Here is a 17172-nt window from a genome sequence, read left to right as displayed (position 1 = left end):
TAGAAACTTCTGTTTGGAGCTTTCTGACGGGGGACGTACCCCTGTCCTCCTTTTGCAGTCGGGGACCAGAAGCCGTGGAGCTGAGCACGGTCTGAGCAGAGGACCAAGCCTCTCACCCTGAGGAGTGGTCCAGCCGCAGGAAGCCCGGGGCTGAGGCTTTTGCAGCTGATGGTGGAACAGGTGAGGCGATGGGTCCCTCTATCGGACGGCAACCCCAAGTGTCTGGGTCAGGGCCCTTTTGATTCTTTTATACCCTCCAACTTGGCCTTTTTTAGCCCAGAAGCTTCTCAGTCTTCCCTCTGCCACGGGCCCCGCTGTCTGAGAAACAGCAGTGAACACGCACGCCGCGCCCGTCCACACTGCGCGCTGTTCGGGTCCTGCACGCACGTGAACCCATTTAAGCAGCCCAGCCCTGCTGGGCAGACAGCACCACCTTCCTGGCACACACACGAGGAAACCAGGCAGAGAGAGCAGAAGGCACTTGGCCGCGTTCGCACAGCTAACAAGCGGCAGGGCCGGATCTGAAGCCAGCAGCCTGGTGGGGACGCGCAACAGCGCAGCCGCCGCGGAGAGCAGCCCGGTGGTCCCTCCAGGACCTAAGCCGAGTTACCGCAGGACCCGGCAATCCCGCTCCGGGGGGCGGGCCCACAATAACTGGAAGCAGGTGTTCAAACAAAAACTCGAGCAAGAATTTTCACAGCAGCGTACTCACAACAGCTGGAGATGGGCATGTCCTTCTGTGGGTTAACGGATAAACACAGCACGGAGAGGAACAATGGAGTGTTATTCAGTCATTAAAAGAAGTGAGGTACTTATACAGGGTGCATCACGGATGCACCTCAAACACGCTGACAGGAGCCAGACACAACAGACGACACCTGGTGTGGTTCCACGTCCGTGAAGTGTCCGAGCAGGGGAACTGGTACAGACGGCCAGCAGACCGGTGGAGGCCAGGGCCAAGGGAACAGAAACACTCACGTGAAAAGACACCTGCACCCTGACGTGCACGGCAGCATTAGCTACCAGAGACAAGATGTGGAAGCAGCCTAGGCGTCCACGGACAGGTGACTGGCTAGAGAAGACGTGTTTACACACAACGGAGCTTCAGTCGGCTGTGAGAAGGAACGAGACACTGCCGTTCGCGACGTGCATGGGCCTGGAGGGTATTATTCTTAGTGAAGTGGGTCGGACAGAGAAACACAAATACTCTGTTATCACTTCTATGTGGAATTTAAAAAATAAAACAAATGAACAAATGTAACAAAACAGAAACAGACTCACAGAGGGGGTCGGAGGGGAGGAGGTGGGGGAGGGGCAAAGTGGGTGGGAGGGACTAAGAGGTGCAAACCACGAGGCGTGAAACAAGCGAGCTGTAAGGACGCAGCGCACCGCGCAGGGAGTGCAGCCACTCCTCTCTGCTCACCCTGTGTGGAGTGCAACCCACAAAAAGCACTGAGCTGTGTCGTGCACCTGGAACTAGCACCACCTTGTACGTCAACTGTACGTCGATGATGAAGAAGCACCGTGAAGCCCATTGCTGCTCCCCAGGCAGCAGTGTACCTGTGACAGACCTTCTGAAGGGACGGGGGCCATCAGGCATCCCTGGAGAGAAGGAACAGCAGGTCAGAGCGCTGGCGAGGCCGTGGCACCCCGCCTCCACATCCGGCCACGTGGCTGACCCTGGCTGGCACACGGGCTCCAGACTTGAGATCACACCCTCCCCAGACGCAGCCGACACCCAGCTCCTGCAACGCCTGAGATGTCTGCGTTTCCCTCGGTGACCAGAGCAGCTCCTTCGCGTTCCCTGGTGGGGGTGGTACACGGGGCACCTCCCAGAATGGGTCACTGTGCCCACTGTCCCTGCAGAGGCCACCCACCAGGCAGGGCTTCCTCCAACTGTCCCGGGGCAGGTTCTGTTTTCAGAGTAATGGGCAGTGGGACCCCACATCCGCTTTTGCCCGTGGGATGCCGAAACTGTCTGATGCCCAGCTGGCTGTGCCCCGGTAGGTGCAGGTGCTCTCGTGGGAGGCCTGACTCCAGAGAGGGGACAGTGGGATGGGAAGGGGATCAGAAGCCAGCTGGCTACAGAGGACACGGGGTGTGGGGTAGGGGAGAAGCCAGATCTTGCGCCTGGAGCCCTGGGTTCCACCCCCTCCTCCGTCCTTTGCTGTCTGTGCGACCTGAGGATGACACCTGCTTCCCAGGCTGGTGCTGACTGATGCGGGGTGTGTGCCAGTTAAGGCTGATGGAGACCCCGGCACCGGGGCTGCAGGGCAGGGGAGGGACGCCGTGGGAGGGGTGGGGCATGAGCACATGGGGGGGCTCTGGCTGGGAAAGGGGTGAGGAGTGGGAGTCAGGGAGAGAGACGAGTGACTGCTCAGAACTGGGCACTATTTTAAAAAGTGCTCTGGAAACTAAGCAAATCAGGTCCCCCCTCTACTTTCCCTACATTAAAAAAACAAGACCAAAGCGAGAGAAGAAAGTGAAAGCCTGATAAGTAAGACTGAGGGTCCAAAGACTCTGGCCCCTCCTCACGAACTGCTCCGGGGTTTTCCAGGACAGAGGCCTCCTTGGCTCAATGCAGGAAAGAACCCAGACCCCGCCTGAGCCCCGCCCAGGCCCAGCCACAGCCCTGAGACCAGTCAGGTGGTGAAACCGAGGGCTGGCCGGGTTCCTCTGGGGTCTGCAATGGGGGGGGGGGTGCTGGCCGGAAGACAGAGGAGATTCTGGAGGGAGTGAGCTGGTCAGAGCTCCCTCAGAGCCCGCAGGGTGCAGGGAAGGGGTGATCTGGGGGGACTTCTAGACAGGCTGACAAAGGGATGCAGCTCCCTTTGCGGTACTCGTGGTGAAACCAGGGGGCGTGGGCTGGCATCATGGGGGTGGGCGTCCAAGGAGGATGTCCTGGAGGAGGCGGGTCTCGGGTGGTAACAGGCCCTCTGGACACCTTCTTGCCCTGCCCCCCTCATCTGCCTTCTCCCGCCCCTCCCCTATCGCACACTCTGCAACTAAGAGGTTTGTTCTCCCTGTCAGACTGCGCGGCCGTCTCAGGCATGCCACTCCCAAGGGGGCCGCTCCAGGGCACCTCCCCGCCCGGCAGCGCGCGGACATCACTGCCTCTCGCCACTCTGTGGTGCTGCTGTGATTTTTCCCCAGAGGGGTTTCTGTTCCTTGGAGTCAGTCAGAAGAAACCGGACCAGATGGCTCCTCTGACAGTCACTGCCTTGGGAAGGACAACTCCAGTCCAGGCCCTGATGGGGTGGGGGGGGCGGGGCCGGGAAAGAGAAACCTGCTTTCCAGCCTACCCCTCCCGCACTGGCCCCGAAGGGGTCCTAGGAGATACACGCTGCGCTGTGTAGGCCAGACACGCCTCTTCACATCCACACACGGCAGGTCTGTGGGGAAGTTCCCCTCCCCCGTCTTACTTCCATCAGTCCCTGTGACTCTCCTCGCCCTTCCAAGGGGGGTCTCAGGCCCGGCCAGGCAGGCAGGAAGTTCTTGCCCTCGCCTCCTGGAGGGTGGGGCCAGTGCGCCCCGTCTCCCCATGCACGTGAAAATAACCGCCTCGGGGAAATTTCCCATCGAGTCTTTGTGGATGCGGGAGACGCAGCCTCGCCGAGCGCCACCGCTTCCCAGACACAGGACCTGGGGCCAGTTCGTAATCGCTGACCCGGGCTCTCATTTTGAGACACAGACAAGGGACCACAGGGCTATGTAAAGTGCTTAGCAGAGCTCAGGCCTCCATGAACAACTGGTTATCACTACTTCTGCAGCCGAGGGTCCCAGAGCCTCAGTTCGGGCCGCGCAGAAGGGCCCTGGCGTTAAGACAAGTCACCTGAGCCCCAGCCTCCTCCTCTGCATACAGGGACCCCAGCACGACACAGGCTGCAAACGGAGGGGCCTTGGAGACGCCGTGTTAGGTGAGATGGGGCAGACGCAGAGGGCCCAACGTTGCCCAGCTCCACTGACACGAGGCCCGTGGAGCTGCAGGTTCACAGGGTTGGAAAGGAGAACGGTGGTCGCCGGGTCTGGGCGGGTGGAGGGCAGAGTCAGTGCCTAAGAGGGACAGGGTCCCAGCCAAGCAAGATGCAAAAGCTCTGGAGGTGGACGGCTGTGACGGTCGCACAACCACGGGTAAGTACTTTAATGCCGCCGAAATGTACACTTGAGAAAGATGAAAACGGTAAACTTCATGTCATGCATATTTTATCACAATAAAAATTTTTTTTGAGGAGGAGAGTTGGCCCAAACAACCCAGTTGACTATTACTGGAAACGGAAGCTGGGAATCCACATGTACGTTAAAAATTAACAAACAAAAAACAATAATAAAAACCCCACCAGACCACTGCGTGCGGCAGGACTGTCACGAGTGGCAGTGCGGTTCGCTCCCACTCCCCAGATGGCTCGCTCATCCCCTCGACTTCATTAAGTTAGTAACCAGGCTGCCCTGCGCTTCCTACAAACGGGTTTTAGGACCATCGGCTCAAAATGCTAAACAGGGCTTCCCATATGTGAAAAATCCTCTTCGACGATTCCATTGTCTTCCAAACCACCCTCCTACGCTCCTGACAAACCTGAAGGAACGTCTCCTGTTGCACAGATTTCCAGAGCTCTGCGCTTTTCGGCTGTGTGGAAAATTTAGAAGAGGTTTTATTTTTCTCCCTGGCTGGGTTGGCCCAGCCCAAGTCAACAGAGCTAACGTGAGCTCTGCGCTGGGGCGCGGCAGCCTCCTGAACGCGCTGGCACCCGGTGGCTGAGTAAGGTCACAAAACACAAGATTTGGGGGAAGCCAAGTGCTACATTTTCAACTCAATCAACTGATCCGCGATTAGTTATTCTGTGCTGAGGCAAACACTGCAGGAAATTCAAAACAGGGATATGAATTGCTCAATCAATACATAAATATTCATGGCAGCGTGAGGGGGAAGAAATATCCCCAAATAAGACAGGAAGGATCAGGCTAAACATCCATCTCTTTGGGGGTTGACACTGATGCCCCAAAAGATAAGGAACAGGACAAAGCTGTGAGCGCTGAGTGTTAAATAACTTGGGGGTTAGACAAGGCGGGCACGGGAGGTGGGGTTCGATCCAGACCTTACAGGTGGGGAGGGTTTGGGCAGGCGAAGGGCAAGGAGCATATTCGAGGCAGCGGGTGACACACACGGCTCTGGTGGGGGTTGCTGAGTGTATGTTCCAGGTACAAGTGGTCCAGCGAAGAGCCGTCTGGAGGATGCCTGGATTTGCGGGGAGAGGGTCGGGTCCAGTGACAGCAAGAAGCTGGCTCTGGTTGTGACATGTGTAGCAGTCTCACAGGCAAGAGCCCATGGGACAGGGCCTGGAGGTATGAGACTGGCACACGGAGAAGTGGTGAAGGGAAAGGCCACTCCTGCAAAGTTACAGACAGAATCGTGAGCTCGCAGGGACAGGTGGAAGGGAAGCTCAGTGGCTCGTTGCGGGTACAAGGCACAGAAGTGGGGGGCAGGGGACTGGGGGGTGGCTGAGGGCTACAGAGGAGGGCCTGAGTTTCCCAGCTGAGAAGCCTCAGCTGAAAATCCATCACGAGGCAATCAAGCCAAACCAGAGTCGAGGATCAGGTCCCCACGGAATCCCGTGAAAGGCTGGCAGGACCTTGCTCTGGGCAGTTTCACTGCTCCTAGAGACAGGCCCTGAGCTAAGCCCAGATCTCACGCCCCCAAGCAACAGAGGGTCACCAAGCTACCGCGGTGTACACCATGTCGCCCATGTGGTTTTAGGACCAGCCGGCCAAGAGCATGCTGTAGGCCGCCCTCCACCGCGTTACTCAGGAGCAGAATTACCCACAAGTGTCACGCCGTGGAGCGAGCAACGGATGGAACGGGCTAATTACTCCAGGAGAGACTCAGTGTCCAGTTACCCGTGAAGGAAGTCATATCAGTAAAGAAAAGTTTATACACAATTCCAGTGATTTATGGTTATTTTGCACATGCTTTTCAGAAGGGACTCTCCAGGTCTCATTAAAGCATCACCTCTCAACAAACAGTGAGTGAGGGACTGAGGGAGAGAAAGGCGAGGCTGGGACGTGGATGGGAGGACGAACTTCCCCTACACATACCATTCTAGGCTGGGCCACAGCAGCGATGGCTTCAGTAAGTGCTCAGCATCCGAGCAGCACATTTTAAGGCATCACAGAACCCAAGGTCAGGAACCACAGACTTCCTGGTCCATGCCTGAGTTCTCTCTGCAAAGCCCGACACTGGATTGCTTCTGGGCAGCCCACACGGGCTCCCACAGCCCAGGCAGAGAGGGTGCTCCCCTTACAGGGAGCTGGTAACGGCTTCCTGTGTCTCTCCTGCTCGGTCCTGGACTCACCCCAGTTCTCCCCCCACCCTGCCCCAGGACAGCCCCGCAGACTCTTCAGCTCATAGTCAGCAGCCTGATGGCCCTGGTGGGAACTTCCAGGACCACTGGTGGCCAGAGTGGGAGGGGACCTTGGGGGCAGCACACGTCATGTTTAACATCACTGCCTGGGAGGCTGGACATCTGTCTGTCTGCCTGTCCATCCACTCCATTCATTCATTCATTCATCAAATAAAGTGAACATCCACTATATGGCATGTGTTCTACTGGGTACTGAGGACCAATGGTGGCACAAAACAAAACAAGCCAGACCTGATCTCACAAAGCTGACAGCATGTCCCTCGTAATCGAAGAATTACAAAGTCAGGAGAACTGCAGTTACGCTGAAGGGCTAGAAGGAGAGGCACACGGAGCCACGAGGCGACACAGAAGGGCAACGGTCTTAGATGAGGGTCTGAGAAAGTTCCTGTGCTCGTGCCAGTGGGCTGAGGCCCCACGGCAGGGAGGGGCTCACTGGGCGGAGGGAGGAGGGGGGCGGGTGGTTCCACCCCCTGGCAGGAGTCCAGGTAGAGGGACTGGCACATAGCAGAGATCCGAGTTCAAATCTCAGTTTCCCCTCTCCTGAGCCCCGTGATGGTGGTCAGTCTGCTACCTTCTCCAGGTGCTGGCTTCCACGACGGTTCTGCAGGTCAGGCAGGGGAAGCCTTCGTGAGCTCAGCCCTGGGTCGTCACGAGAGCACCATCACCTGAGGGCCTCATGGCCTAGGGGCTTCTTGTTTTAAAGCATTAGAACCCCAGTCTCTCTCCCACGTGACACCCTTCCTACATGAGTAGGACTGTACCATAAAAAGTGGAATACGAATTCACTAGTCAGTACGACTTAGCAGAGAAACCGTGGGAGTATAAAGAAAGAAAGGGCAGAAGAAGAAAGAAAAAAAGACTTTAAAGGGAAGAAAGATCTATTACGTATTAAGTGCCAGGCACTTGAATGTTTCATCTTATCCTTATTATTAGTAGAAAATACGGGGTTGTTGCGGGGGGAGCCAGAATGAGGGGAAACATCAGGTTGATGAAGACAAAGTCAGACCCAGAACACACAGAACACGGACGTGCAGGTAGGAACTGAAGAGAAAAGCCTGGTTTAGAACTTGCAGCCGCGGTGAAAGACGCCTGATCGATTCCAAGGCTCCCACTGTCCAAGAGGAGGAACGGTCACAGTTCCTCAGGGAAGGAACCCCACCCCGGGGTTGCCGGCGAAGAGGGGTGTGCAGGCGGAGGCCTTGATGAGCAGTGGCCGTGACTGCTGCTCCCCTGGTGCGCCCAGATGCAGCCTCGCATTTAATCCTCATCACAGCCCCGTCACCACGGGGTTTACTTCCCCTGTTTCGCAGGTGAGAAAACTAAAGCTCCGAGAGGTTAAAAGTGTCTTCCCAGCCACTCAAGTGGAAGGTAACACAGGTGGGATTCCAACTTAGGCGTCCAGCTGCCTCCAAAGCTATGCTGAGTGCTGGGCCGGGGGTGCCGTCTGACTTAGTGGCCAGCGCCTCAACCATAGCTCTATCTCAAGGCAGTCGTGGGTTTCATAAAGTTGTTCCCTGGATGAAACTTGAGGGAAAAGCTCTAAAATGTACTTTCGTGAAAAAGCAATTTTGTTTGGAGCCAGGGAGGTGGGCAAGTTCAAGCACACAGCCTTTTTGGTGGCCTGGCTATCTCTGTTACTTGGATAACCTACTGACCTCTCCAGGTCTCAGTAAAACAGAAGCCATGTTATTTGTCCGTAACTAGTCCCTCAGTTAGGAAATACTGGAGTCACGTGAGCAAAGTGTTGTCAGCAGCTTGGAAGAAAAGCCAAGTCAATAAACCATGTCACAGTATGACTGAGTTGTGGTTGTACATTTTCAAACTTAAAGAAAAAAAGCAGCCCTTTTCTGGTTATTTTCTTACTTCAAAAAAAAAAAAAAAGGCATCAGGCTTACATTTCTGATGTACTGGAGAAAAACATAATCAAGTTTCTGAAGCTGAATTCTGTCTGTTATAAACGCTTAGGCGAGATTCAGTAAGACTGCCCATGAGCTGATTTCAAAGGCAGAGCGTCAACAAGACACCTCAGGGGTGGGCTTGCGGGCCAGCGTGACGCTGCCACGCCCTGGAGAAACCGTGTGTGCGGGCCAGCACCTTCAGGCTCCCCCACTTGATGCCGCGTCTTCCCCAGGCAGAGGAATGAGTGCAGAGCTGGGCACAGTATGCGCTCTGGACAGACTGCCAGGACAGGTGATCACAGAATCTGTCTCTTGCCCTGTCACAGTCTGTTCTAGGTACAGCAATTAGCTCGGAAGAGGAGAGAGGAGAGCCGGGAAGACTGCAGGATGATGGCAGACTGTGACGAAGATCCTGCGGTTCCATGCTCCCAGATGTGCTGAGTAACATGTAAGAACAGTGGCTTTTTTTAAAAAAAAAAAGTGGATAGTTGAGTAGCTTGTGAAAGAAAGGGAAAATCTCTGGGTGCAAAAAATTAAGAAAAAACCCACAGGGTAAGTGCCTGATGCTCAGCTGTCTAGAGCAGGGAGCAGTGTCAGTTACCGTAACCTTCAGTTTGGATTCCGATGTCCACCTGAGAACGGAAGATGAAGGCCTGGGTCCACGTGAAGCAAGACGTTGGCACGAAGATTCTCACACAAAGCTGGAACTGTAAAGGGCTGTGTCCTTGATGTGACAGTAGATTAAGAAATGCCTCAGATCCCCACGCTGAGAAGTCAACACAAAACTGGTCCTGGAACGGTGTGAAGCCTAGGATAGCCAGGACACCTGGCAGGAGAAACGGCAGACCAGCCCTGGAGAAGAGGCTCAGCCCATGGAGTCACTTCAGGAAAGACCTTGGTGAACGTAAGCTCACAGTCAAAACACACAGAACATGTGAGGAAGCCACCCACTATGTGCCAGAGTCACTAGATAAAAAACACAGAAGCATTAGTTCCCCCCCCCCAATTTCAAATACAAGACTAATCCAAGAGTGTTTAAAATGATTAAAAGTTAGACACTTAAAAGTGCTTAAAACACTTCAAGACATCAAAGATATGAAAGAACATTATGAGAAAAGAACAATGGGTCCAAAAAAGACCTATATAGAAAATGTATACAAATAAAAATATAGTTATCATTTAAAAATCAGTGGAAGGGTTAAACAACAGACTAGATACAGCTGAATGGAGAATTAGTACACTGGAAGGCAGATCTGAGGAACTACTCAGAATGCAGAGAGAGGAACAGAAATGAAGATGTGAGAGAGGGTCAAGACACACAGGACACACTGAGCATTGGAAGAAGCACAGAGGAAGAGAGAAGCAATATTTAAAAACACAATGGCTGAGAAATTTCCAGAATCAGTGAAGTCCTCAGACTCTGGAAGCACAATAAGTTCTGAATGGGATTAAAAAAAAAAAAAAAAAGTCTGCCCTGAGCACATCATAGTGCAACTGCAGAATAACAAGACCAAGAGACGACCTGGACAAAACTAGAGAGAAAACCAGAGACCTGACAGAGGAACAATTAAAATCCCAGGGGACTTCTCAGAAACCACACAGGGGTCCAGAGGTGATGGAATGACACCAACAAAACGTCACCCTGTGTTAGTCATACTCAGCTGAGCTGTTGTTCTGGAATAATGACAAAATGAGAACATGTTCAGACAAAGTGAGGCAAAAATGAGAACGTTTACCACTCAACACATGCCATGAAAGCCCTTTGACAAGAATAGTTCGAGAAGAAAACGAAACTGAAAAAGAAGTGGGTGTTAGAAGCCCCGGACGATAGGATGACAGCTTAGATCATGACGGAGCAGAAGCCAAGGTCACCCTCCATCCGAGCTGTTCTAAAGCTCAGGCTTCAGATGTCCCGGTTTCCCAGGGAGAGGCTCCATCTTGGATGGTATACCAGATGCCCTAAGTCGGAGTCAGTAGCTCAGGAAAGCTGAGCCCCTGTCCTGGTCATTACCAGCAGCCCCAGGCGTCCCACAGAACCTAGCTACTCGTGGAAACACACCGTGAGGCAGGTCAGCAGGAGGACTGAGAGCCCAGCTCTGGAGTCACGCAGACCTGCTCTCCACACACACCAGGCGTGGCTTCCTCCTGGCACGTTACTGACTCTCTCCAAGCCTACTTTCTGACACCTTTAAGCAGGGCCAATAAAACATACTTTCTAGATGTATGAGATAAGGTTCTCACACAACGCCTGGCACAAAATTAAAACTCAGTAAAAGATAGCGCTTACTACAATTCACACTAGCACTGTCAACTTTGTTAATTTGTTTAATGAGCAGTGCCAATATTAAGATATTTAGATTAATAGAAAGTTACAGGTCCTCAAATTTACTTAAAAAGAAGAAAACAAACGAAAGCATTCACGCTGCTTGTGGTGTATTATTGGGCGCAGGGTGCCAGGCGCTGTCCATTCATCCTCACCCTGGCCCTGGCCCGCGCACACCCACCTGCGGGACATCTGAGCAGCCCCTCTGCTGGCACCACCACGGCGCTGGTGCAGGCTGGACTCCGCGACTCTATACAAACTCTAGGGAAGTGGCTGGCGAGTCTCCCTCTGAAACACCGCACTGACTGTCCTTGATTTGGAAACTACATCCCAGTTGGTTTTCTTTTTTTTTTTTTTTTAAATCACTCTCTGCAGTTATCTCTGAACACAGGAAATCAAAATAGAGCAGAGAGAAAAGACAGGTCTGCTGTGCCCTTTTCAGCAGAGAGGACAAAGCCATGAAATTTCTATGCGTGTCAACATGGGGAGGTGATGCCCAGGTCACTCATGGCTCTGTGCCCGGGCTGGTCACTTTACAATTCATTCAAATATGCTCACTCACTTAGCCTCCAGGTATACATACAGGTCCATCCCAATAACAAAAATAGCAACTCACAGAACACGGGCCAGTGTGCAAGCAGAAGAGCTGCGGAGGGGTCTAGGGTCTGTCGGCAGATGCGGGCAGAGCTCTGGAGCTGGAACGGAGGCACCAGTTTTGTCCTGGGCCCTCGAGCATAATGGCAGAGAGGCCCCTCCCTCCTTGCCACCAGCCACAGACGTCGACGCCCAAAGCGGGGCCCTGCTGGCCACCTGCTTTTCCCAGTGTTTGCCATTTCAGAACGTTTCCGCACAAACATGGTTTTCTCTCTCTCCTTTTCCCTGGTCTCCCCTCTGCCTCGATGCCCCCCAATCAAGGAGGAAGGGACTTCCAGGTGCTGAGTAGCTACTCTGATTTGGGCACTTTCATTAAAACTCTTCTGTACTTTTCAAAACTCTCTTGCACAGCATCACTCCACAGTAACGGCAAGGGGACTGAGACCCAGAGGGGCTGCGTGACCCGCCCACCTCACCTGCCCTGCTTGCTGGGCAGGGAGGGTCTGCAGGGGCCTCTCCAGGACACCCTCTACCCACTTCCTAAGACGCAGCTCTGGCTAAGACATGGGGGGCGCGGGGTGGGGAACACGTGGAGTTGTCGGGAGGCTCGGTCCCTGCAGGGTAGCCTTTCCCTAACCCCCTGAGTAACCCCAAACACGCATCTCTCGTCTCTGGGCCTCATGACCCTTCTTGAATCCCTCACGATTCGTCTTCTGGTCCTTCACGGGGCCTGGGTGGTCACTGGGATCTCCGGCTGCTCTGACCATGAGCGCCCCAGCTCATGTATTAATCACAGGTAAGGACAGAGAGACGCAGGGACCCCGGGGAAAGCACGCTTCTAACTCGCCAGGGCCCCCACCGTGCGTCCCCGTGCGCTCCGGACACGGTAACTGCTGATGACAAACAAGCAGATCGTGGGCCGGGAGATCGGGCTGTCTGAGGCGTCTGGAGCCAGGCTTTACTATAGACGCTCTGAGTAAGTAGCTACAAAGCTGCTAATTGGATTCGGCACGTTGCTGAGCCACTGTCAGCCAAGATCAAGTCGCTCTGCACAGACGGGGAGGCCCGTCCTGTCAGCAGCTGAAAACATCATCCCTGTGATGAAAGAGACCTGGCACCCAGAGAGCCTGGGAGCAGCTCTCACAGTTCCCGACGGGTAATTAAAACCCAACCGACCACAGTCAGAAAGCACCCACCATGACCTTATTTTCCATTTGTCTTTTAATTAAACACGCCCCAGGATTTGCTTTAACTGCATGCAGATTTCGATGCGGACGGCGGAGAAACACAGGCTGGAGGCTGATGCGCTGCTGGCGACGTCAGAGGAAGAGGGTGGAAAAGAGCAGCTCACGTGCCTCGTGCAAGTCCTTGGCCCCTCCCTCCCTCCCCGGGACCGCTGCCCCGCACAGCACAGGCATCGGGCAAGCCCAGCCCTTCACACAACCACCTCTGGGCACAGGAAGGGTGCCCGGCAAAGCGGAGCCTGGGCAGAGCTGGTGGCAGACGCTTTTTACTCTTCCAGCATCGACAGGGTGGGAAGTGGGCCACACCATTAGGTATGGGTACCGTTAGGTATGGGTTCCGTTAGGCCATAAACAGAGACGTCTGCTAGGGCATCAGGCACAAATGGCAGAGGGGCAGGGAGTAAACTGTAAATGGAGGAAATGGACTGAGCATCCTTTCTCCTGATGTCAATGGCTTATTACAGATAAGCAGCAACTTAGTGCTTGGCAAGTCCGTGCTCCCGGGTGGAAATCAGGCCATGGAGCAAGGGCGGGGACTGAGGGTCTTTGAGGTACACACTGCCTGGTGCTCCAGGTCCTACCAGCCTCCCCCCCCCACCAGAGCCAGACACAGACAGGAGGGGAGCACTTACTCATCTACCTCATTGTCTGGAGTCGGCGTGGAGGGGGCACCGCACTGTCGAAGCTTCAGGAGGAGCCATCGTTGGAACTAGACTGATGAACTCTCTTAAAGGACTTCTCACCGGACCGGGTGCTGCTGAGCGCAGAGCTCACACGGTGGGTCACCCTGAACCCTGCTCTGCTCACCACGAGAACGCTGCCGGTTGCATGCTGGGAACTGCTGCATTTTTATTATCCATCAACTACCAAGTGCCCAGGACAGCAGCACCTGATCCCAGGCTGGACGGCACCACTTGCCAATAAGCTAAAGTGGACACTGAAAAGTCCAATCTTACTGGCTTAAGTCACGTCATCAGCTGCTTGTGGCTTTGCTTCCTGGACTGACATACCAAGGAGGGTTAACTTCACGATTTCCTGAAATAGTTAAAAATCATGGAGGGAGAGTCCTTTATGGAGAGTTATGTTCCGAAATACCATTTATAAGACAGTGAGTTTGTACCTAGAATGCATGGTCCAACCCAGAAGCAATGTTGTACGTGCTGTTAGGATTCCAGCCCAGTCTCTCAAAACACACCTGACTTACTATGTTTATGAAGTTCATCTTAGCATGAAAAGATGAAGCAAAAACTTCTAGGCTGACTTAAAGGGGGCTTTAGCTAAGCAATCCCTGAAACGGCGAGAAGACTTGGAAATCCTCTAAGGATGGGTGGCCGAGACAGAGGCGGGAGATGAATTGGAAAGTTGAAAAAGAGCCTGTGAATGGTCATCTTTAACTGACCTTGCCTTCCTCCCCAGGCAGGAATAAGAAGTCACCTCCAACTGCCTGTCCCCAAACCCGCGACTCCGCCAGCACTCACACCCCTCCTCCCCCCTTTCTCATCCATCCCTCCGCCCGCCGGAGCCCCAGCACAGCGATCTGTGTTCCACTGCCTTCAACTGGGACCTTGTCTACCAGCGATGCCATCTCTCCCCTGTGTCTGCAGTGCTCCACCTCTCTGGGCCCTTCCCCGCTCTCCCACCTGTATTTACACAAGCCAAGGTCTAGTCCATCTTAAAGACATGCTCCCTTGGGCCTCAGCTTTGGTTACCGTGTGAACTCCGGCCTCCCCATCACATCCAAGCTTCCTGCAAACGTCTACCTCGCTGCCTCCAGGTCCCCTTGCCCCCTTGCTTTCCGGCCCACTGAGTTGTGTCTGGTCGGAGGGTGAGGAGGGGCGGAAGTCCAGCTCGCCCTGTTCACCATGTGGGGGGCTCGGGCTGCGCCCCAGGAGAGGGGCGCCTGGCCGCCAGCTCCTCTGAGGGCACTTGGAGGGCTGCGGAGAAGGCCCGTCTCCTTCCTCCCACACACCCGCGACCCCTAACCTTCCGTCACACAGCTTGTCACTCATCCCGCAGGTCTTGGCCCTGAAGCTGCTCCTGTGAGTCCTCCTTGTACGTGTCAGGCGTGCGCTCGGCCACTGAGCTATGCCCCCCGCCAAATTAGATACTTTTCTTATTTGAATTTTAGGTGTTTGACTAAACTTAAAATTACTGTAAATCTACATTAACTAAATTTTAGTTTTACTCCACTTTACATCACTCCACCTTCCTTTCTACCCCCTGAAATGACTTGAAAACAATATTCAGAAAAATGACAATGCAAGTAGCTTACTCAAGATTGCATATTAAGTCAAATAAATAATTAATTCTCCCTTGCCCTGCACTGCTGGGCTGTGACGTCCATCGCTTGTCTGTGCCTGCCCCCAGCCCCCACTAACTCTGGGCAGGCAGGACGGCACCAGCACGATGTGTGGGTCACTGGAGTGGCTCAGGAGGTGCGAGCCAGATGGCAGGAGAGCAGACTTCCTTACAGGCGGAAGGCCTGCTGGGGAGCGAGCTGGGCAAACAGCAAACCCCCCCACACCCAGGACCCTCAGGCTCCCAAGAACTGTTCCCCGTTTACATCAGGTGGGGTCCACGTGCAAGTGTGGACTCAGGTCTCCGGGTCCCTCATCAGCAACAATCCCCTCTTCCCCAGGGCGGGGGAAAGGGCCTGCCAGGAGCTGCGCCTCAGCTACAACTTTGAGAGCGGGAGAACACATCTCCTTACGGACTTTTGGCTTCAAAAACTGTAAAAAAAATACTGGGAGGAACAAGTTTTCACACTGGGAGTGAAGCTTGAAAGCTCCTTTCACCATGGCCTGAGGGCGGGCACAGCCGGGCCAGTCTTCTCCAGGGTCCGGTAGGGCCCAGCCTCCTCCTGAGCCCTGAGCCGGGAGCTGACAGCGGGAGGCCAGGGCGGGGTGCGGGGCGGGGGGGGGGGGGTCACCAGTACCTCTGAGTCCGTCCTGTCACTGTTTCTGGTGCCCCTCCTCCAACCCATTGTCCCCGCTGCAGCCCGTGCGATCTCTTAAGCACACAAACTGGATGGGTGCTATGCGTACCACGCGCAGTCACAGCGCCCAGCTCTTGGGATGAAGGTCCTGCAGGTCTGGCCCCGCCCACTTCACTCTCCTCACCGCCCCCCACCCAGTGCAGGTGGAACACATGACCTTCCTCCTCCTCAAGGCACACATGCTGCCCGCTGTCTGGGACGCTTCCCTAGGGGAGGGGCTAGTCTGAAGAGGGTTAAGTTGGAGGAACAGGTACCGTGGGACTCACCCCGTCAGGGCCCCTCTGCATGTGCGCCCCCCCACAGAAGGTACACTGTAGCTGTAAATTGAGCTGTAGCCCCTCATTTCACCGCATCAATATTTAAACTGTATTTGATCGTCACCTGTCTGAGTCCTATATCTGTTTCTTAATTGCATTGGAACCCAGTGAGGGAGAAAAATGCCATTTTACTGGTTCTCCTCAAAACATCACAAACCCAATCAGTCCCTGTTCCAGGCCAAGCACATGCAAGGTCAAAAGCAGAGTAGCCAGGACCCACCACGTTCTCCCACAGGCAGCACCCGCCTGGCACCTGCTGAAGGAGAGGCACTCAGTACTGGGGCAGCAGCTGAAGGGACTGACTCCTGGTCACCGCTCCAGGCTGCCAGGGACCAGGAGGGTGTCTTGGAAGTTAGCCTCCCTGAGCCTCAGTCAAGGTATTAAGATAAGATGACCTACTATATATACACAATGGAATACTACTCAGCCATAAAAAGAATGAAGTAATGCCACTTGCAGCAACATGGATGCACCCAGAGGTGATCACACTAAATGAAGTAAGCCAGATAGAGAAAGACAGATACCACACGACATCACTTATATGTAGAACCTAAAAAAGAAATGATACAAGTCTTATTTACAAACCAAAAATAGATTCATGGACATAGAAAACAAACTATGGTTACTAAAGGGGAAAGTGAGGGGAGGGATAAATCAAGAGTTTGGGATTAACAGACACATATTATTATATATAAAATAGAAAAAGAAAAACACTAAGCACCTGCTGTAGAGCACAGGGAACCATACTCAATTTATTGCAATAACATGTATGTATGTATATGCATAACTGAATCGCTTTGCTGTACATCTGAAACTAACATTGTAATATAAACTACACTTCAAAAAAAATGAAAAAAAAAAAAAAAAAAAAAAGACAAGCTGACCCACTGCATGTGGTACACTTAACGCCTCGTCAGACACACGTTCATAATCAAGGTGCTTTCTTTCTATTTTCAGTTCTACTCCCCACCCCCGATTCTTGCCTGTGGCCGGGAGGGTGGGTGCCCGGCTCTGCCTGGCCCTCACCTTTCTTGGTGGGAAAAGAGTCAAGTTCTCCCAGCACATCAGGAGTGAGGTCTGAGAACCCCAAAGCTCTCCAGGGCATTTTCTCTCCACAGTCCCCACATTTAAGCTGGCTGCGCCCTTGGTACCAAACAAACCATCCTTTCCGCTGGAAACGAGCCCTGAGACACACTCACTTCTCTCTCTTGCTCAGCATGGGGGGTAGCACTTGCTCTCTTGGTCGGCTGTGAGCAAAGGTTCCAGGACGTCGGCGGGACACGGAGGGGACAGGACCAGAGCTCTGGGTGGCACATCTGCCTGCTCCCACGCTAGGGGTGGTGATAGAAGGCGGAAGGCCGGGTGGGTAGAGGGGACGAGGGGGG

At 53.9% G+C, this 17172-nt stretch overlaps 1 protein-coding gene across 4 annotated transcripts in view; it reads right to left on the bottom strand.

The window, feature by feature from the left end:
- Window positions 1-17172, bottom strand: part of FARS2 (phenylalanyl-tRNA synthetase 2, mitochondrial) — a 247342-nt gene that overhangs the window by 2406 nt on the left and 227764 nt on the right. The window contains exon 7 of one of the 4 annotated variants that reach the window (XR_006719611.2): window positions 1424-1602. The exons of 2 other annotated variants lie outside the window; for them this stretch is intronic. Coding sequence is in view for 1 of the 2 variants with exons in the window: in XM_074348043.1 (XP_074204144.1) it covers window positions 9089-9140 (52 nt within the window). In the remaining variant the exon portion in view is untranslated. Of the gene's footprint in view, window positions 1-1423; window positions 1603-9073; window positions 9141-17172 lie in introns of those variants that run through there. One more of the 4 variants, XM_074348043.1, reaches the window with a different exon arrangement.

The sequence above is a fragment of the Camelus bactrianus genome, chromosome 20 (genome assembly GCF_048773025.1).
Source record: "Camelus bactrianus isolate YW-2024 breed Bactrian camel chromosome 20, ASM4877302v1, whole genome shotgun sequence".
Classification (NCBI taxonomy): domain Eukaryota; kingdom Metazoa; phylum Chordata; class Mammalia; order Artiodactyla; family Camelidae; genus Camelus; species Camelus bactrianus.
This window is presented reverse-complemented; position numbering and strand designations above follow the sequence as displayed.